Below are 22835 nucleotides of genomic sequence, written 5' to 3'. Positions count from 1 at the left end.
CTTTACACCACCGACCGCGCCCCAAAAGAAACCGCGTCAACCATGTCGTCTGCTACGCCCAATCACCAAAGGGGAGAACATAGAGTTGCATACCAATATATTAGTATGAAACTCTATGGGGGAGAACGTCCGCCGATACGAAGCTCAGCGACATTACTCAAACTGCGCGCCCAAATGTGGATAAAGAAAGGTTTTATTTAAATAAAAAATAGCAAACGTAAAAAGTTGTTCTTATTTTTGTAAAATTTCTTTATTAAAAAGTTTGTTCTTTAATGCATTAGAAAACAATAAGAACAATAAAAGAGCTGGGAACAAATCCTCCAATTACCATTACTTAGCTTCATCAACTGTAATCTTTATAAAATTAACATTTTCAGTGTTACTTTTCATAGACGTGTTAGTGCTGCTATGAAACCGAAACTGCCCCTGAGCTTCCGGTACTTCCATCAACTTCCGCCGCGGCACCGCCAATTTCCCGCCAAGTTTGCTGCAGCTGTTGATTCTTGTGGATACGCGTGATCGCGGTTGATACGTTGGTTTGACCGGTGGTCCCCACAATTTCGGTCACCATGAGTGACTGCGTATCATCTCTAGTCCTTTCGGACATCCAGGCTGCTTGCAGCACGCTTGGAGGGTGGGATGACGGCAAGTACTTGAAAGAACCGGACTGTATCGGTAAGTGATCTTGCTGTGGAGACTCAAGCCGGTATTTTAGAGCGGCTTGTTTGTACCTTTAACAGCTCAGGCGCCCTGTGCTTTTTTTTTTTTAAATCACTGTCGCTGTGTGGTCTTTAATACTGGCTTGATTGTTCTTTCTCCGCAGAAAGCCTGAAGGACATCCTGAGGTATCTGAGGCGCGATGACGAGGGCCACGAGATTCGGCGTATCCTGGGACGGATCCAAGTGCTGAAAACGGACCTTCTGCCGCTGCTGAAGTTTTATTCTGACGACGACATGCTCTTCGACATCGTCATCAGGTAGCGTGGTACCGATTTGCATCAATAGTGTTCCCTTTTATGCTGTATGATTGGTAACATAGCGACTTCTACATGCTAAAAGGCAAGGTTTGTGACCTCTCGTAGCGAAGGTTTCGCTTTGTATCACCTACAGTACTGCGCAGACCAGAACGTGTTCACTTGGATCTTCCGGTGCGGTTTCGCTGCATCGAACTTTTGCTATTAATTGCAATAAATTGCTCAAGTATTCGTTGGCGCGGATCGGCATCCGCATTGGCGGATAGCATCATGCGTGGACAGTATATCTGGGCTTAGCTGTTTCCGTCACTTTTTCTGTATTCCTGAAAATTCGCTGTGACGTTACTAATTTTTCAGCGTGACTCTGTTTTCATTGAGGCTAAAATAAAACGATAAAATGATACTTCTTGTGAACTACACCAGCAGCAGAGCGTAAACCAGGGATTTATTTACATTATGCTAAAAATTGATTATCAGCTCCCGCCATCCAAAAAGTTACCAATTCAACATCATTTTGGCACTGTACTCGGGTATGGTATAGCAGGTTCACATCCCACTCTCTCTTTGTCAGCACCGTGTCTAAAGTTGCGTCGGACGCATTCGGGACTGGGATCCCATTGTTGTCTAAAGGTATGTCGAATGTAAGTGGATTACTGAGGATGTATCCGAAATTAGGAGTCTAAAGGTACGTTGGATGTAGCCAGTTAGTTCTTTATTTACTATTCCTTGCTTAGGTGGGAGTTTATCAGTCACTCTGGCTGGTCAGTGAGTGGAAGCAGTTTTGCTGGTTGCATAAAAATCACGGCAGACTGCTCTCACTGTGAGTTGTGAAGTGTATGGTGAGTGTGGAGTGCCTCTGGACTGCTCACAATTCACGAGTGGGTACGTCTGGTGGACCAGTACTTACATTTACCGGCTACATAAGACGTATCTTTGAACTCCCTGTTTTGGATACGTCCAACAGGCGTACCTTTAGACATGGCATTGACAAATAGAGGTACAAATTTTTGTCTCTTATCAGAAACTAAATACAGACTGACTGAAAATTCTTGTTATTTATTCATTAGGTCGCCGAGCATGAATACAGGCTGATTTGCCAAACTGCAGACTTTGAAAGTAAAGCTTAAGTCGAAATGAGCTTCATCACAATTTTTTTTTTTTGAAAAAGGAAAATCCCTCGGGAGCGTACAATGATTTCTTTGTGTACTGAATTGATTACCAACTCCTTTGGTACAGATTGAACTAATGCCTTAGTACAGTGCAAGCTTGTTAATTCTAATTGCAAGGTAAAGCTACCTCAGTTAGGATAAATGAAAATTCGAACTAATGAAAGGGAAGAATTAAGATCTGTGAGTTGGGCATGTTGGTATAGGTTCATGTTGGGTAAAGCATAAACAAAACTTGGACAAGAAAGAACACAGGACGGAGCCCAGGCCTGTGAAAAGAATCGTCGAGAGATTAAGAATGGTGGAAGCACGGCTCTGGGCAGGGAAAAAAGGGCAGGATTCGATACCGGTAAGGTAATGGTCATTCCATACCTACATGGTATTTCACATCACCTGAAGAAAGTGGAATCAAGATATGGAGTGTGCATCGGGTTTTCACCCCAAATCAAATTGGCCACAATATGCCCAATGGTGCAAAGTTTAACAAAAAAAGAAAAAAAGGACTGAAAGCTGCAGAGAAAAACACAGTATAAAATTTGTAGAGTACAATAAAGACGTTTACAGCACCCCTTTCAAGTGTGGTAAGAAATACATGGGACAGTGCGGCTGCCTTGACATTCGTTTTCGCGAACATCAGAGCTCTCTGAGTGGGGTATCATGTTCGCATTTGCCTATGCATTGCAGAAAGTGCACGGGCCGTCTGGAGTTGCCTCACACACTCATTGACAAATGCAGAAAGCGGGCCACAACAGAGATTATGGAAGCATTTCATATTAAGAAAGAAGGATATACATGTGTCAGTCAACTGTCTGCCACATTATCAGACGCTGAATTTGCTTTTTTGGAAACAGGCTGATGGAGTGTTCAATGTCATTTGCTTCTGGGTTTGTACACGTGTGGTGTGATGGGTGCGTATCTAGTTTTACAGGTGCCAAACCACGAGCGCGATGGCACATAGCTTGAATTATCCACGGCAGAACCCACTTGCATTCAAATTAACAGGCTTTTTTATGCATAGACTTGTACAGAGCCTGGCCGACCAAATTGTACTGTTCGAATTATTCATGAATTTGAATTACTGAAGTCGAATTATCCAGCTTTCACTGTGTCGGAAGATGTCATTGTCATGTGCTTCGATGGCATTCTTACACAATGGAGAATGCCGGTTACACTATTTTTTACTCATGCAAGATATTTTTGTGGTTTTTCTGTTTACTGCCAGTTCAGCCTGCTCATCCTTTTCTTGGCTCAAGTTAGCAGCTCGATGTGTATCTGATTGGGACGTAATTTTTATAAAAAAAGGTTGGAGTGTATTTGACTAAACACGGTAATTAGTTGGTTCACGCAAAAGGGCAGAAGGGGAAAATTTACTTTCACAAAAAATGATGTGCTTGAATAAATGCTGCCCCGCCGCGGTGGCTCAGTGGTTAAGGCGTTGCGCTGCTGAGCCCGGGGTCGCGGGTTCGATTCCCGGCCGCGACGGCCGCTTTTCTGATGGAGGCGAAAAGCAAAAACGCCCGTGTGTACGAGATTTCGGCGCACGTTAAAGATCCCCAGGTGGTCAAAATTAATCCGGAGCCCTCCACTACGGCGCGCCTCATCGCCTGCGCTTCGTCGGCGCGTTAAACCCTAGAATCAATCAATCGATCAATTGAATAAATGCTGGAGCATTCATGGCATTATGAGCCATACTGTTATGTGGCTGACAACTTAGTCTTCTCAAATAAAAATGCCTTTCCTATAGATTAAAGTATGCTCAGTAAACAAGGTTTTTGTTTTCATATTTAAACTACTATGCTTGCAAGTGACCCTTGAGGATACTTTTTGGACAGGAAGCATGGCCATTGAGCTGAACGCATGCATCCCCCCCCCCCCTGTTGTTTTCCTTGTCCAGGTTACTTGTGGACCTCATGAATCCTGCCATACTCTTGTACAAGGAGGAGCTTCCGGTCGAAAAGTTTGCCAGGAACAACTACTTGGAAATCATATCTCACCTGCAGTCTTACAAACTTGCCTTCACGGATTCCAAGGTCTGGACTGCCATCACCAAGAAATTGGAGGCTCTTCTGCACAAGGTATAGTATGTGCTTTATTTTCGTCTTGACAAGAGGTTGCGAAAAAGCCTGCGTTTCGCTGTGTTATCTCAAGTTATATTATGCTACAAACATTTGTACATCACGTGCACTCTCTTTTCTTGGGTTCAAGTATCTGGCCTGGATTAAAATGTTAGTTTATACTACAGTCGGTCAGCAGTTAAGAATGCTGTCAGAGTACTGCCCACTCCTTGTCGCTGGCAACCATTTCTTATTTTCCCTGTAAGCAATAGTTTGCAAAAAATTGATGCTTTTTTGCTGTTTTAAGGGGAGAGAAAGTATTAAAGTGGTATTGATGTGTATCTTTCAGTATTTGTGTGTGATAAGCCCTATGTCCAAAGCTATCGGTTGTATTCGCTGGTGTGGCATGCATGTGGGCAACCATGTGTGTGTGTAGTCACTGGTTACGTCGGGTTCCGCGAGGTGGCGGTACATGTGTGTGATGAGCACACGACGCGTGTTTGATGCTTCAAGTGTCCTCTACCGAACGCGAAGTAATGCCTCAACTCTAATGTGAGTGAGATGAATAACACACCTGTTGACACCACCGTTGAGAATCGGGATGAAACGGAGCAGACGACGCACGCTGGTGCTTTTTTTACCCTCCGAGGTCCGGGCGCAGTGGCACAATCCGCGCCATGGCTGTTTCCAGTGTTGCCAAGGGAAGAAATTGACGGCTAAACTTTTAAGTAAATACCATCTATAGGCTCCCCTGACACCATGGAAAAGCCCCACTTTGCCCTGACGCTGTTGTCACTGCTGGAAGCTAGCTGTTACCATAGAGTTTCTTACAAAATGTTTATTACGGGTTAGAATGTGAGGTTGAGTAGGCATGAACTTGCTTGCAGGGACAGGGAATGGAGAAGCCTGGCAGTTGTTAGCATTGTAGATCCTTGGCGTGCAACGGCTTGGATAAGAAAGACAGCTGCATGGCTATTTGGGACAGGTGTTTGTTTGAGGAGTGGAGACATGGCCTCTTATCGTGGCAACAAAATTCAGATCTCAGATGTTGAAGTTGGATGCAAACGGCATATCCTGACAGAAGGATGCCGCGGTCGTATTGGGTTGCCGTGCAAATTGCTGGCAAATGTAGGCTTTTTGCCTCCTCATCATGGTGACATTCGGAAGTGATGGCATCGGTGGCTGCACATCTGTGGAACAAAAGCAAGTAAAGAGCACCATCCTCCAAGGCCGTAGCCAGATTTTTTTTTTTTTTTTTGGGGGGGGGGGGGGTATGGATTTTGGGAAGGGGGTAGTTCTGCTGAAAGCAACAGTAAGTATTGCTTACGTGCTGCCTGGAAAAGATTTTGGGAGGGGTTCGAACTCCCAAACCCCCCTCTGGGTACGGCCCTGTCATCCTCTATACCCTCTATGATGTGCCTGACTTTGACTCAGGCATGATGCAACTTGAAGTAAAATGTGCTGCCTTAAATTGGTCCTCCACTTGTGTTCAGTAACAGTTACAGGAGATTGAATCTTGTCCACTTTGTCTAAGGCCACATTTGATGTGACAAGATTTTCTGATGTGTGTGGAATGACATGGTAGTTTCATTGTTTGCTTGCGTCTAACCAGAGCAAACATTAATATACGGTAGCACCCCGTTGATACGTTCTCGGTTCACACGATTTCCTGGTTACTACGCTCTCAATTGGGAACACTAAAAATTCCCCATAGTGTTACGGTGTTTTTTCCCCGGTTATTACATTCCTGGATAACACGATCTCCCGGTAAGTGTGTTCAAAATTTTAAAAATTTTGTCCAACTGCGACTGGATGATACGTTTTATGGTGAACAACAAACGCGCTGACGTGCATGTAGACCAAGCCTCAGCGCGCGCGCGGCGCAATAAGCAGGCGTTGAGTGGACGTCGGGGGGCCTGGGCCACTGTGGCAGCTTTCCCGCAGTGCTGGGCTAGCCGAGGTGTCATGGTGACGTGGCTGCCTTTAGCCAAGGCCGCCTGCATAACAACGTCCCAGCATGCAAAACGCCAACCTTGAAAGAAATCGTGGGGTAATCACGCCGTGAAGCAGCGCCGGCACTGGACGAAGCCTCGCAGAAAGATGGCGGCAGTGACGGGGAGAAAGAAGTGGCGTCTTCGGCGGCCACATATGCTCAGGCCGTAGTCGGCTTGGAAGCGTTGTGGAGTTAGTTTCCCGCAAAGGGCAATCCCAGTGCAGACAAAACTCTGCAATGTTTAGAAAAGGAGCTCTTGCGCTCAAAGGGCCGCAGCATGTGCCAGCAGTCTTTGACATAGATACACAAGTAAAAAAGGCTAATAATGCTCATGTTCGTCTCTCGATTGATTTTTTTTACAGCGGCAGATCATATGTTGTCCCAGATAGTGTGTTTCTCCCTAGCGTTATTTTTAAAACGTATCAACGAGGTTGTACTCTACTTGTTTTGGGGTGCAGTAGTTGTGGAATCATGTAGGAGTTGATATATTTGCACCTGGAGTTGGCCATGTTTGAGATTATGACAAGGTACAAAAAGGACTATGTCCGCCATCTGCATCTGCAGTGCAACTTGAAGGCAGATGGTCTTCCACTGTATTCAACCTTAAGTTGTAATCTTTTTTAGTATGCATAAGGATATTTCTAAAATAAACTACATTATTATGTTTTACTGTCATAAATGCAAACATCTACATGCATGTTTAGCTCACTCCATGCCAGATGCTCTGCCAGCACTTATAATAAAAAATCTTCAGTTGAATATGTTTTAAAATAATCCTCCTCAATTCAGTTCTCCACTCCCATGGAGAACCGAACATTTCGTAGTGGCACCTTTAGAGGTGTTTAATTGTCTCGGTGAGAAACCCTTTGTAGTGTCATCACTAGCTGGTGTTACTTCTTGAAGCTTCTGTTTGTGCACAGCGTACAAGTGGTGTTCTTGCCTTGTCCTGCTTTCCAGAACTGGGAGACGCGGCAGGAGGAGGACAAGGACATGATCGAGCGCATCCTCGTGCTCATCAGAAACGTTGTGCACGTGCCGGCGAATCCGTCAGAGGAGAAGCGCACCGACGACGACGTCAACGTCCACGACCAGGTTTTGTGGTGAGTTGCACAGGCCGGACGGAGCACTGACAGCGGTCGGTGTCAAAAAAATATAATTAGCCATTCCACTCTGTGAAGGTAAAGGGCCAGTAAAGCTTTTTAACACACGACATCAAGGCGACACAGAACTTGGGCGAGAGCAAATTGAGGTAAAACATAAGAGTAAGGGTGGCCATCTTTAAGACATACAGTTCAGCCTGCTTATAATGAACACATTGGGAAATGGAAATCTCGCTATATCCGCTTTTCGCTATATCTGAACATAAAATATATGTGTACAAATGCTAATGGCAAACGAAGATTTCTTCTTTATAGCCGGGGTTTCGTTGAAACCGGGTCGGCTTCAAGTGGGCTATACTGTGCATACATGCACACACACACACATTTATTTTGACTCTTCTGGTCTTGAAAATGATGCCCATTGATAACTGAAATGGTGCCCATTGATTGAAATTTACTCAAAATGAATACCCAAGGGATGAGACGTACAGCCTCCGAAATTATTAATAATATCGCGGGAGTAATGAACTGTCAACATGTCAGTGCCTTATCACGTTGTCCAGCGGCAAAGTAGGCGAGAGTATGCGCACGTGCATATTGCCATCTGCTAGATGAGTGTCGTCTACTTGGCTGTTCTTATAGCAACACCCCCCTGGTTTTCTTTTCTGCGAAGGCTGTTTAGCTAGCTGACAAAGGTAGTGAGCAGAGTAAAGGTTCCTGACGCACGTGTCAGGCAAGTGTTACGAAATAAAAATCAAATACACATTTTAGATGTGCATGTGCATCAAATAAGCTCGGTTTCTCATAAAGGAAAGCGTGCCGATACCGTGGCAGGGGGTAAATCGCTCTCAAAGAAACAGCATAGCTGACGATGCTCACACAGGGAAGAGGCTTTTGCTCTTGCACATACTCTTGCCTATTTCGCCGCTGGACACCACGATAAGGCGCTGGTATGCTGATCAGTCGTTGCTCCTGTGATATGTATTATTAAAAATTTGGGAGGCTGTACAAACTTGAGGTTCGAATCGTGTTTTGATCTTGCAAATGGTGCCTTTTATTAACTAACCTACTCACTGCATTAGGATGGTGATACATGCTGCCATACTAATCCGAGTTTAAAGCAGTGCTAATAGGCAGGAGATGAGGGGTGACAACACACAAAGGACGACAGTGCCGTAAGTTGTCGTCCCTCATCCTGTCTATTAGTGCTGTTTTGAACTCAGATAACCCACTCAAGGTGCACATCCCAGTGATGAGATGTGTAAGCTTGAGCTCCAAATCATGTTTTGAGTGGCGTTTGACTTTAGTGGTGACCGTATGCTAATAGCACTCACCTGGACATTCGTTTTCCAACGCCTTGTTTATAAAATGTCTCGTACTTCAAAGGCACGTCGAGCCTCAGGAGTTTTTGTCCCCAGACGTGGAAATCCCCAGACGTGGAAAGTGCACGAAGTTCTAGCCCTGTCAGCTTGCTTACAGGGGCCCTAAACAGGGTTCCAAAGGTTGCGATTTTACGTGTGTAAAAGCTGGAGTACTATCCAAGCAACGTCCTGCTGCAAAAATGGTTTAAAAGTGTTAAAAAAAGGAGAATTTAACCATTTCAGATGCTATGCACAGAACTGTGTACATTTCAATCCTGCAGTTTTTTACGAACAAAATACCAAAGATGAAAGTTTTCGCTAGTTTGGCACAATTTTGTATCCTTCGTGTAACAGTGAAGATTTTAGGGTCATCTGGCAGCTAGTAAGATTACTAAGAACGTAAACAAACAAATGGCGACGCACGCGACGGCTTTATTGGGTGAGCTTTTTCAACTCTTTCTCCTTGTTTTCTTGAAATACTTGCAGCCCTAAAAAAATATAGAAACAATGCATATCACACAAATATATGTGTATGTGGTAATATTCAGCGCTACTTGATGCTCCTGACTCTGTGACACTATGTACACAGTTCTGTACATGACTAAAAAAAACAACTAAGATTGTGTTGGGGTCAGTAACCTGCCAATTCATCTTATTTGGTGAGATACAACAAAATAGAAACAACAAAAAAAATTGTAGGGGAAATAGCGAGCGGCATCTGAAAGGGTTAATGCTTGTTGTGATTGTTGAGTGTTGTCACCCTTGGCAGTCTTTTCAGCACAAGAGGGAGCCAAGTAGTGCTTTAGGTGCTAACTCGCTGGGCAAGGTCGTTTGTAGCCTTCTTGCGAGAATATGACCTGGTCTTTGCAGCTGTACTTGCACAAGGGACGTGCAATTGAAAGAGAGGTTTCTTTCGAACTTACCGGTTTTGGTGTAATATGAAGGCTTTTCTTGAACACTTCATTGTGGTTAGCTTTACCGTAATCAATATTGAAGTAATTCCATGATTGAAAGTGGGCAATCCAGATGGGACTGGAAATGGTAGAGTGAAAAAGCGTGCTTTTAGAAGATGACATTTGAGGCTTTTTTTTCTTTCTACTTTCGGCGCTGTCTATTCGGGGCGTGGCTGTTCTCAAGTCCTTTTTCAATTTTTAATCCTGTTTTCACTGCAGACCCCTAATGCAGAACTTGAAAAAAGTTGAAAACATTTACTTAGGCATTTTCTTGTATTTTGGGGCAGTGAAGCCTCATTATATAATGTTGAAGAAGCAGCCAAAAGTACTTTGTTATAACAATCGCTTCTTTATAACCATTAACAGCATCTTCTCCCAATATTGAAAATTTCAGTAACTATCATTTTGCTGTCTTCATTGGTTTTTTTGTGGCCTATTTCACTGTAATAAGTTGTAGTTGTTGGCTTTCTGTATTTGTTCTCTTGGTATGAGCGATCACTGTTTGCTCACAAAAGTAGCCCTTCAAGATTCTTATAACCATACATAATGGGAAACTTCTCTGGCTGTGTTGATGTTACAATTCACACTCCGTTTCGTTTCACTAAAGAGTTGGGAAATGTGGGTAGAGCCCGTGCCACAAGTGCTGCAGGGTTATTCCTTTTTCTAGACCTGCCTGCTTCATTTCTTAATCGTGCCACTTGCTGTCGCAAAGTCTGCGATGTGGGGCCTCTTCCTTTCAGGGCAATGCACCTGGCCAACCTCGAAGATCTGCTTCTGTACGTCACCAGCAGTGACGACGAGACTGACTACTGCTTTCACTGCTTGGAAATCTTGTCCCTGATGCTGAGAGAACAGGTGGGCGATCTCTGTACAGCACACTCTGTGTCAATGGAGCCCAAATGTAGAAGGAAAATTTTGTTGTTCGTACAGTTTTTTGTGAGCAGAATAAGCCCAATTTATAAGATACCGCTAACCACACTTAGACCGGGAAGGAGAGATAGTTTCATTTTTCCGAACATCCTTTGCACTAAATATGTACGCATGCATGAAAGATTTGCTAACAGTCCAGTGCACTCGTTGCGTATGAGATAACGCTGCAAAAGTTCAATAGCATCGCTCTGGTGAATGCTGCATTGTGTGCATCTCTGCGTGTTACTTTACCACTGGCAACATCACGACGAACCGACATGCTGTACGAATGTGAACCAACCAGCGCACTGGGGCAGAGCACAAATTAATTAAAGGTCAGTTAGCCTTATCAAAATAGCAATGTGACTGGCTGATTGGATTTCTTCAACAGCTGTGCGATTGTTTCTATATTTCCCAGATGGTAATATGTGCGTCTGTAGCAGCTTTAATTTGTTTTTCAGTTTTGTTGATACAGAACGAACAGAAGTTAGTTTCATTTGACCGATGATAGTTGTTTTATAGGGGACCGACCAAGTCTGCCCATCTAGTATTATTTAGGTGGAAGCATCGTTAAATTGGAAGGAGCAGGGGCGAGACAGCTGCGCATATTGCGCAGTTTTGATCAATTCTGTTTTCCTGCACCTGGCTGCTCCAAAAGCAAGAAAACTGCGAAAGTTGCGCCAAACTGCTCCAAAGCATCCTGAAAGCCAAGGATTTTGATGGTCACATCAGTTTCTGTGGTGAAAAAGGCAGAGTTGACAACATGCTTTTCCAAGCAGCCCAAGTGGTGCTGGTTTTCGCAAGGATGGGGTGATATCTTGGTATTGCTACGTTGGCTGAACTCCTGTCTCCTGCCTTCCGGTCACTACTGCTATTGTCGCTCACTCGCCAACACAGAAACGACAGAAAAAGAAAGACTGAAACAAAGAAAACGATAGCTGCTAAAGCTCAATTGGCCCTTCGGCTGCGTTCACTGAAGTGGCCTTCCCTATTGGGTGTCGCTATGGCAACAAAAAGCACGGCCGCTTGGTGAAGTGGCTGCTCCGTAGTGCAAGTGCTTGGTGCGCTTTGCCAATCTTTTCCCTGGTTTAGTTTGCGTAGTCAGTGGGATTCTCGTTGAGTCATTTTATCTCTTTCGTTACCGCGGGAAATTGACCAATTTTGAAGGGTCTAACAAAACATTGTTTTGTGCTATACATATTGGTTAGGCACACATTGCAGTGAAATAAAATGCAGATTATTCCACGCGCTTTCCAACGACACCAGTTTTAATAATGTTTTCCTAAATAATGATTCCGAAAAAACTTATCGAATTCGAAATTTTTGTCCACGCGTCGAAGAAAATAAGAAAAAAGTAAGTTGTGTATAATAAACCACCTGTGGTAGAAAAAATTTAGAATATACATTTTGTAGGTAGACATTTCGGAAACCCGTCCTAGAAAAAAAATTGAGTTGCGCAGTACAATTTGTCAGATATAAAAAATGTTAGCCCACGTGGTGCCTGTGCCATGTGGTGAAGCCCAACCTCTATTTCAAGTTTTGCTATTTTGGATAGTTCTCTAGAAGAAATCTGGTGGTTTGACATCATTAAAGGCCCAAATTAGCCTCCACGTGATGTAAAAACACCTTTTCAATAATTATGACCGGCACAATATTGAAGGCAAGCGATGGGAAAAAATCCGCTTGGAGTTGAGAACCAAACTCTTTAGTGGATGCTTGTTGACGTTCTGATGATCACTTATCAGTCAGAACTTTCATTTGCGGTTTATTATCATGTTCTGACTCGCTATGGTAGCCCTGCTTGCAGGAATAAGGTACGATGCGCTAGAATCATGCCCAGCAAGCTTTCACCAAGCCGCCGTCGGGCTGTGAAGCGAGTTCAGCACTACGAGCCTACTACATTGCAGCGCCACCTAACAATTTCAAAAGACACAAATACAAGGCTGTTGGAGACTTTGTCAGAATAGACCGTACTACTAAGAAGCGACACTAGACCTCTGGAAATACCCTCATATGAAAACGAAACTGGCCGGTGAACAGCTGACGGTGTTCAAGGCCAATTGGAAGTGTTCTCCTCGTCTGAACTGATACCCGATGACTTGCTGTTATCGTTTGACTTTCAGCGGAAGCTCTTATCGCAGAAGCAAGGCGTAGATAAAGTGGAAGCGCGAGCGGCATACTTGTTTTGAGGAGCAGTAGCGGGCAATGGAGGCGCCATGGCAAATGAGCTTGTAGTTTGGTAACTGCGTAGTAGCGCCAAATATGAATTTCGCAGTGCGAAAACGAAACCGAAACTGCTGGAAACTGGTTGAAAATGTCAGGCACACTTGCTAGACATGCGGAGGACCATCAGAAATAAGCTTTGGGAGAATAAAGCTGCCCTTTGTCCGAACCAAAAATCATTAGTGAATAGCTGGGGCCATTTTCAAGTAATTATCACCTCTCAATGCTGTCGGATTACAAAGCTGACCCTATGATTTGGTATTTGACTTGCCAGGAGCCTTTTGACAAAAAAAATATTATGGTAATGCAGCCTAACCACGACCTGCATCCTTTTTTCTCAAGTGCAGCAGCCACGCCCCCTTCCTCAAAAACACGCGCACCTCAGCTCGCAAAAAACGCTGCCAGAAATCTCAATGTCGCCGGAGCGGGAAAATTTAAACTGATTCTAAAAGGGCAGTGCCTAGACTAATCACTGGCTGCATTAGGTGTACGAGAAACGACTACAACATGTCGAAATAGGCAATATAAATCATCGATCACCGGTGATCGATTTGAATAGGCGTGGTAGCGAAAGAGTTAAGAGCTGTGGTTTTGAACAGTGACGCTTACGTGGGGATAATCTTGAGAATGTGTGCCAGATTGCGGAAACTTGCATGGCTTGAATGACGGAGTCCTTTGAAAACAACGTGGTGCCAACGGCTTCACCGTGTCTTGTACTTCAGTGTGAAATTGGGTGCGTACATCTACTATAGGGGCTCATTGCAATGTTATAAAACATTCAGTAATTGCTGTGTTTGGCAGCGAGCTCGCGAGCCTTGGAAATTGAACAATCGACATGCCAAAGTTGCGGCGTGTGCTGCGGAGCCACGACGTGTTCGGGCATGCGGCCTGATAGAAGGACTTGTTAAGCGAGTAATAATAATTGATGTCTGTAAAGTGAAATTCAATGGCAGAAGCAACGTGGCTAAACATACCAACATTACTCAAATTGCGATCGGGGCAAGCGTGCACCCCAGAGATTGAAATTATGCAATGATTGCCACCTCGCTTTATGCAACTTTTGCCTTGTCTTTGCACTCGTTTGTGCAATGCAGTCACCCGAAAAGATTTAGGGGAAATCCCCAAGGTGGAGTAAGTTTCTGCGAAGTTTCTGCGTATGGCTGCATTTAGGTGGATGTCAAACTTTCCTTCGCAATGCAGTCACGGATTACAAAATAATAATTTAGCATTCAGATGTTAAGACATGCACCTTATGATTGCAGAATTCTTGATTTTGAAAATTTCTCCAGCATTTTACATTATGCATACACCCCAATACAATTTAAAAAGTTTGCAAGCAGGTAGTGCAGTTCGTACTTTGGGATACTCTGTCAAAGACATCAAAAACATTTTCTCTAAGGTTATTTCAGTGTTATGTGTATTCAAACTGATTCAAAAAGTATTTCTCCCCCAAAGGTGCTACAAAGTTGATTTTTTTAGCTCCTAAGACAATGTATTCAATGCCACGAAGTGGTCCAAATCAAGTTCATTCTGTGATGAAACTTAAGCGCGAACAGACACAGGGACGAGAAAGGGAAACGACACCAGCGCTGGTGTCGTTTCCCTTTCTCGTCCCTGTGTCTGTTCGCGCTTAAGTGTCACTCATGGATGTGCACCAACTAGCTCGTCTCTCCATTTTGCTTAAGTTCATTCTGCTCCAAAATCGAAATTGCTACTCCAAAAATTGCTGCCAAATCTGTTTAGGCTGTTTCACCCCGGATTGAGCTGTCACGGTGTGGGTAACATTTCCACCTTGGAGTGTTTAATATGGCGGTCACTTCACATATTTTTCTTATATTGTCTGATGAGCTAGGCCTAATTGCCATGCATTGCTGTTCTCAGGGCTGACCAGTGCATCACCATGTCTGGTGTGACATGGGGTTACTATAGGAGGGATAAAAACATGTCTTAAGGTTTCAATAGGGAATTCACCTGAGGTATTACAAAGTCTCGGCATCCGAACTTGTGGTTAGAAAGTCTCATTTTATTAAGAAACATCTTACAAAAAATATATTCCCCCGAAGTTCCTCAGCGTGCTTTATTTGCAGTTAGCTTTGCACAGTTTCGGACTGTCATACTAGAATGTGATAAATTGTATGACATTGTTAAAAAGTTCAAATCCCCTACGTCTAATGACAACGATGGTTGAAACGCGAAGCTTTCTTGTGTGCGAGAATTAAATGGGGAAGTGCCAAAGTCAAGGCCAGTGCAATCAAAGTCACAGTGTCAATGATCAAAGTGCAAACAGCCTGAGAGTCAGTCAAAACTCAGGTGACAGCAAACGAATCCCTCGCGAGGAAGCTGAAGGCTCCCCCCTTTCCCCCCAACTCCCCCAACCCATCGTCGTTGTTAGATGGAGGGTATTTGAGCTTTGTTTAGGAGAGAGTGCGCTAAAGGTGTAGTGAATGGTTTTGTTTGGATGAGGAGACTTAAAGGAGCCATGAAGAGAAAACACAAGTTTGGTTCATTCAAAAGATTGCCTCGTTAGAATCATACTGACACCACTTTTAACGTAAACTTCGCTCAAATAAGCTACATACTTAGGAAAAAAGAGAATGACCATGCGACCCACCAGCTCATTTCCCGCAACAGAACCTATGATGTCACACGAGAATGCTCTGCGATTGGCGGATGCCGGCACAAGCAGACGCAAATTAGGTAGAGCTTACAAACTAGCCGAACGAGCGATTTGCGCTTAAATTTAGGGCACGTTCTTTACAAAACAATAAGAATGATGGGACAAACAGTGGAAGTTACGAAAGCACATGTAAACATAGAAGTACTTATGCGTACTGCTGTTCGTACTGCGCACAGCATGCTTGGTTTAGCTGCACGGCACTACGGGGCTTGGGGTTGTCTCAGACGACACTGGCCGATTGACGCAAGCAACGGTGTGTTACGTGACCACATTTGTCGAGCGAGCACTGTTTCAGGGAACGAATATTTTCTCCCAGAACAAAAACAAGCCAGGTCTTAATACGGGCAAAAACAAACCAAACGCTTGCCACGGTATGGTGGCGCCATCTAGGTTCGGGTAACGTAAAGAAACGTGGGAACTAACCAACACCGCTGTACAGGGTGGAGACAACCTTTGAATGGTCCCGTGCCGCCGCAATTGGGCCAACATGCTCAACGCGTTGTTCTTTTCGTTTCCCACGAGACCTAGCAACGCGAAACAGACAATATGATTCAAACTTCTTCAGTAAACCGCGTTGCGGCGATAATTTTAGCGCGGTTTTGACACAATGACTTGCTTCGGCGGTGAGCGAGCGACACAAAATGGCGGCGTCAGCGTATACGTGTCTCTACCCTGTACGGCGGAGAATGAAGGTATTCTAGGTTGCAGAGCGGTCGGTTCCTGTGATGTCATTGCAGACACCGAAAACAAACGATTTAGCGGGAAAATCAAAATTTTAACCTAAATTGTTTAATTTCTCAGTGAATAAAGCATCGTTTGTATTCGGACAAGCGCTGGGGGCACTATAAAACACGAAATCTTTCGAATAAAACCAACTTGCATTTTGTCTTCATGGCTCCTTTAAAGGACTATTAAAGGACTTACTATTAAAGGACTTACATTTTATTACATTCAAGTATTTGCTCTTGTTGTAAACGTTACGCATGCAAGTCCACTTCAACTCATCCAAGGCACAAAGCTGACGCCTGCGCAGTGAACTCAAAGGAAATGCTGAGCGACCTACATGCGGTGATAGCACCATTGGATAGATGTCGGCTTCATCTGTGAGGGACCCAGATTTTATTCCGGTCACAAGAAGCGTTTTTCATCATCATCATCACCATCATCATAATCACCACCACCATGATGATGATGATGTGCCCTCTCATTATGTAAAGGTGCTTTCCTGCAGTGAATTTTGTTTGCGACACTGCCATCAGTGAGACCAAGAAAGCTTTGCTTTAATACACTAGAACTCCTAAAATATTCATGTATAAGATGCAGTTTGATTAAAAACAGTCTTGGCAAGGCCTTTGCCTAGCTTGCCTGAACTCTGCAGTCACCAACTAACCTGTCTTGTGGTTCCATGTGCACACTCACTGCATGCGTGAGAGGACATCTTTAATAATGCTTTACTGTACTTTCAAATGAATCTGTTGTGGTGGGGCTGGACGTGCTGGTGGCCCACAAATATTGCAGGGATACTCTGCATTAGCTTGTTGCTTACTTACATATCGCATGCCTGATTCCCTTTTCTCGTTTTTCTTGAGAAATTTGATGCGGCTGCCTACTGTCGTTTATTTCGGAATGTTTCTGTACTCGGTTACACTATTACTATTAACTTCCTCACCCCACCTACATCTTTTTGTTTTTCTGCAGTCCCCGGAAGTGCTGGCAAGGGCTGAAAAGCCAAGGACTGCCACCGAAAAAGATGAAGATGTGAGGTACGACTGCTTGAAAGTTGGTGTTTGTCTGCCAGAGAATTCCAATACACTAGCTATGCGTCTACCTGCTGGAGACTGTGTTCCGTCTGCCTGAGGGGTCGTAAAAGGCTTGCTGCAGATTGCCATGGTAATGACGCTGTCACTTGTTCATCTACACATGTTATGTTCAGATGAATGAGTGGTGACAATCTGCATCAGTTTATGTGATAGCAGTGGTTATGCGAATTAGTGATGACAAGGGAAGATGTTGGACATAGCAGCTTGAAGGTTGGTTCAATTAACAAAACTTATATTCTGTGTGCTAATTCAACAGTATGTGCTAAAGTGTTACATTTTTAACAGGCCCTGGGGTTGTGAAAAATTACCCTGAAATTTATTAATGGGATGATGAAGACAACAGATGACGTTGATCTGGTTGAAACATTGTGTTGCCTGGTACAGGGGTGAGACAGCTGTGCATATTGCGCAGATTTGATACAAATTCGTTTTTCTGTGCCAGGCTGCTCCAAAAGCTTGAAAATTGCAAAAATTGCGCCAAACTGCTTCAAAACAGTCTGAGAGCCAAGGATTTTAACGCTTCCGTCAGTTTCAGTAAGGGAAAATGCTTACTGACGGCATTATTTTCCAGCACTCCCAAGTGTTTGTAAAGGTTTAATCGATTGATCATTCAATAAAAAATGAGCATAAAATTGTCCCCGAGATAGTTTTTTCGAAAGTCACAATGTCGGGTTGCATATGCTATATTCTGTGCGTTTTTACAGTTTTCCCATCGAAAACCATTGCAAAGTCCTGTAGAAAAAATACTTATCTGTACTGAGGCATCAAACCAGTTGTGCTAGTTGATGAAAAAACGGCAATTTTTTGAAGTGCCGTATCTCCGGAACGACATTACTGGGCGCCGCCATCTTGGCGTGGTAAGATGCGAAAACGTGGCTGCTGGGCGAAGCAGTTGCCTGTGGTTCAGGCAGAGTGCTCTTCGCCTATTTCTACCTTGTTTTTAGTTATGGGGGTAGTTTGGTTTACCTTTAGTCGTTTGATCTGTTGCAAGGAAGTTGCGCGACTCGGAAAGACGGGACTTCATCATAAACAACATGGTGCCCGCGAATTCGCCGTGTTTCGGCCTTGAGTGTGAGGCCGGTACGGGCTTGAAGTGAAATTTCGGACTCATTGCGCTGTTATAAAACGCTGAGTTATTGCTGCCTTTCACAGCGAGCTTGCGAGTGGCGGGGATGGGACGATCGACGCTGCAGAAGCAGCGGTGCAGGGTACATCGCCGCAAAATGTTGAAGCAGTGTCCGATAGCGGGATGGGCTATTATTGCACGCTAGTAATAATGGTTCATTTATCTGAAGTGAAATTTAATGCCAAGTGGGAGGTGGCTAAACATACCAACGTTACTCAAATTACGATCGTAGTGAACTTACACCTTGGGGATTGAAATGGGAGAGCTGGTGGGGTGCGACGACTATCACCTCGCTTTGTGCAACTTTTGCCGTGGCTCTACACTTATGTGTAAAGCCAGGTCTGGGATTACAAAAATAACAATTTTGGAAGTCACATGATAATAAAAATGCCTTACGATTGCTTAGTTTTTCAATTTGATATTTTCAACGGTGCTCCACTATCCTAAGAATTTAAAAATGGTTTGTAAAAAGGTAGTGCAGTTCGTACCTTGTGATACTCTGGTAGAAAAGAAACGTTATTGAGAAGCTGTTTCAGTGTTATTTACGTTCAAAACCGATTGAAAAGTGCACTTTTCCCCCGTGAGTTGCCAAAAATTTGATTTTTTAGGCTCCTAAGGTGACATAATAAATGTTCTTCTGCTCCAATTCAAGGTTCTTCTACTCCAAAATCAAGATTTCGCTGCTCAAAAAACTGCTCCCAAATCTGATTCAGCTGTCTCATTCCCGCTGGTAATGGCAGGGCAACAGCTAAGTGCTAAAAAGTTGCAGTACTCGGTCCACAGAGCAGCTACCACTGCAACTCGGCTTTTGGATGCTCTGTCATTCATTTTGTTTGTTTTTGAAATTCCAAATTGTGGTAGAAAAAATGGTCTAGGGAGGTGCAGAGTGTGCTTGCGTCTGTCATTGGCACTTAGTAATGGTGTGGGTCTTGTCACTCTGCAGGGCACTTCTGCAAGCAAGGGAAGTGGAACTTGCGAGGAAGAAGGCGCAAATGCAGGCAAGGACGAGCAGGTAAGTGTGTGCTGCGTGCGTGCTTGCTGCCCAGCTCATCCTTGGTAGACAATAAAACGGCCTTGAATGTGTCGAGGACCCTTTTGTTTTCATGCGAAAGGAGTGCAGTGTGGACCATCTCTAACGTAACCACTTATAGTTCAGGACCAGATATAACGCGGGTTTTTGTGAATGCCGGTTTGCCTCCCATAGAACTGAATGCATAAACGTACCACTTAAAATGCGGTTGGCTGAAGCACAATACCGTTTATATAGTGCGGTTTTTTGGCAGGTCTGCTGATCGACAGGTGCAGCTGGGGCGCCGTTTTAGGGTCGCAAAAAAGAAAGAAAAGATGTGGATTCACCCATCTGATGAGCCCGCACTCTGCAGCCTGCGCTCCCTTCTCTCCTCTAAGACACACAAAATTAAAAAAAATAGGTATCTTTAGTTCGCATGTGCCGTTTGCACTGGTGTGTGATAACCACAACTGCCCTTGCTCTCGGCACACCTCTGAAGATAGCGAGAAAGGCACACCCCCCCCTGAGGTTTCTGCTACCGGTACGTTGGGCTGATAAGCAACCGCCTTTGGCATCCCCGCAAGGCAGATGCTGGTTTGTGTTCTTATTACCTTGTCTCGCCGGCGTAAGCATGCAGCTTTTTCCCTCTCTGTGGCATCCGTTTTTCTAGACACTAATGGTTTGTAAGACCATGCAGCAGCGTCTGATGTGGAAAAAAAAAGACGCAGTAAGGACCGTACCTCTGTTTTTATGAGGCCTTCATTTGCATGATGATAAATAAACAAAGAACGATTTAAAAGGTAGGTTGCGATATATGGTTGGATTCACACATGTATTGCTTATAGTGTGGTACTGCTTATAGTAGTGCGGATTTTCGTGGCTCCTGTGACATACGTACTGAGTGGTCTACACTCTATCAGGATGCAGGATTCTAAGTGTGAGGTCTCTAGGTGTTTGCCAGGTGCAGCCCCTTGGCACCAATAAAACAATGGTGATTTAAGTGTCTTTATGACACAACTAATTTAATGTCGTGGTAAGCCTGTTCAGCCTTTTCGCTTTGTTGGCGGGTAAGGTTCAACAACAAAAATGCAACTGGTTGTGCACGATCTGAGCTGGGGCAGCAATATGTGGTTGCTCAGTCGTATTCTTCTAATGTAGCCCGCACTGATTGTTTCATCTCACCCGAGAATTTCTTGCGCAATTCTGGGCTCGTTGGCCCTGCATTGTAATAGTGATGTTCACTGCTACTGTTTCATTCCAGCTGATCTCTGAAATACTGGACATGTGTGCCTCCCTTAGTGCTTATTTAGTGTTTCATTAATGAGTTAGAACAAAACAGTTGTGGTAAACATCGCCATTATTATGCAGTGCCAATGAGCCCCGAATCACGCAAGAAATTCTCGGGTGACTAAGGCATTCATCGTGCCAGCAAGCGTCGCATGGCACTAAGTGAAGCTGGTGGGATTTAGCATGTGTTTTGCCTCTTCTTCACTTAGTCCTGTTTGGTTTGATGTTCGCTAGCACGATGAATGCCCTAGTTAGCTACCAACTCGCCCAACTTTCCGCTCTAGCTCTCAAGTGACATGAAATCATCAGTGTAGGCCAAGTTAGAAGCACGACACTTTGCTTGTCACTAACACGATGACTCTCAACTTTCCTGAGACAAACCCAGATGATCCCTTCCCACTCCTCTTGTGACATTAATTCTGGAAAGTGGAGGGTTCCCCAGTATGTCCACACTGCAGGAGATACCTGGACATCCGTCATAGAACCCAAGCTTGCACCTACCTATAATCCAGCCCTCTCCCTCGTACATCACGCCACCTTACAAAATGGGAGTAGTGGCAGGCTAAATCTTTGTGTTCGCTACGTACTATTTTTTGCTTCTAAGTGGGGGGGGAAACACTATTCACACAAGCCTACTAGTAATGCAGTTTTCATGACTTTTTTTTGGTTACTGTGAAGCATGAAGTCTAAGCTTTTATGCACTCAAGCATGCAGCATTCAAAAGCCTATATCAAATTATAACGACTAGTGTTCAAACAAGCAATAAAAAGCTCTTCTCCTAACTGTGCTAAGCAATGCAACACGGCCATAGCGAAAATGCAAAAATGCGAAAATGCAACACGGCCATAGCGGTCCGTTGTTGGGGTTTGCCTGCCTTCGGTATTCAAGGTTACATTTCACAGTTTTTCTCACTGCAATTTGTCCGCGTTCTTTGTATACATGGTGCACCATCTCTCGACGGAAAACTTTTTTTCTTTTTGCACTAAGGTGCAGCACAATGTTCAGCACGAGCCTTTTGGATTCCAGAGTGTTTTCACGGGCGCGCTGTTTGCTGAAAAGCATGGCTGATTTCTGAACGCATGCATTCTACTTCGGGGAACTTAGTGAAAGCGATGATGACTTCAGTGAGGAAGAGAATTGCGTTCCTCCATCAGTTAGTGGTGACAGTGATTCGACAGAAGCGAGTGACAAAGACAGTGGTGGAGACAGCACTATCTGGAGCAGTAGGTACTCTGTGAGCTACGCATTTTGTTGAAAGACAATGAAATGGTGGCAAGAGCTTTTTTTCTCGCATCTGAAGGTTTCCATTGTCAATAGTTATACTTGGAAGCACACACAGCTGCAGAATCATGGGGAGAAAGAGCAGCAATACCTGCAGTACCGCCGCAACCTTAGCCGACAGCTGGTGGGTGATCTGAGGTCTCAAGTATGGAGTGAGAGGAAAGGCTAGATGGGATGAACCATTTCATCGACAAGCTCCCAGGCTGAAGCAGGAAGGACTGGGCTGTTTGCAGTGATAGAAAAACGAAAGGAGGCAGGAGGGAAACTGTTTTTCAGCAAAACCTGCAGTAACAGGCCTGCACCCAGGAGAGTACTTCGAGCGGTTTCACACACTGCTCAAATATTGGTAAAGGGGTTGCAAGCAGAATGCAAGAGAACAAATAAATATTGTGCGAGTTTTTTGTGCTCAGTTTGTGTTTTTCTTTGCGGTTCCAGAAACTGGCAAAATAGTTGTGGACCGGCATGGCCGGAAAGTGGGTAAAAGTTCTGGAATGCAAGGGACTGATTGGTTATGGGGTTTAACGCGCTTAAACTGCACAGGTTATGAGGCACGCCGTAGTGGAAGGCTCCGGACTAATTTTGACTACCTGGGGATCTTTAACGTGCAGCGAAATCTCGTACACACGGGTGTTTTTGCCTTTCGCCTCCATCAGAAAAATGGCCGCCGCGGCCAGGAATCGAACCAGTGTCCTCATGCTTGGCAGACTGCAAAGGGTTAAAGGCCTTCAGGCGGTCTCAATGAATCCGCAGCCCTCCGCTACGGTGGGCCTCATAGCCAGGGTGTTTTCTTTGGCATGCAAAAAAACAAAAAAAAAAAAAAAAAAAAAAAAAAAAAAACCCAGGTTTGAAATGTGCTGGCCAGTGTGCACCACTTGGCTTGCTAGCTGTTTCCTTCCTTTGTT

General features: G+C 44.3%; 1 protein-coding gene across 1 annotated transcript in view; it reads left to right on the top strand.

The window, feature by feature from the left end:
- Positions 1 to 456: 456 nt before the first annotated feature.
- Timeout (circadian regulator timeout) overlaps positions 457 to 22835 on the top strand; it is a 366583-nt gene continuing 344204 nt past the window's right edge. The window contains exons 1-7 of the mRNA XM_077706142.1: positions 457 to 675; positions 824 to 977; positions 4035 to 4215; positions 7145 to 7287; positions 10342 to 10456; positions 17109 to 17173; positions 19300 to 19368. Coding sequence (XP_077562268.1) covers positions 570 to 675; positions 824 to 977; positions 4035 to 4215; positions 7145 to 7287; positions 10342 to 10456; positions 17109 to 17173; positions 19300 to 19368 — 833 coding nt within the window. The 5' untranslated portion in view covers positions 457 to 569. The remainder of the gene's footprint in view (positions 676 to 823; positions 978 to 4034; positions 4216 to 7144; positions 7288 to 10341; positions 10457 to 17108; positions 17174 to 19299; positions 19369 to 22835) is intronic.

The sequence above is a fragment of the Haemaphysalis longicornis genome, unplaced genomic scaffold, assembly GCF_048455015.1.
Source record: "Haemaphysalis longicornis isolate Haplotype H1 unplaced genomic scaffold, Haemaphysalis longicornis Haplotype H1 scaffold_4, whole genome shotgun sequence".
NCBI classification, from domain to species: Eukaryota; Metazoa; Arthropoda; class Arachnida; order Ixodida; family Ixodidae; genus Haemaphysalis; species Haemaphysalis longicornis.
Note: the sequence above shows the minus strand (reverse complement) of the source record. Positions and strands in the feature narration are given on the sequence as shown.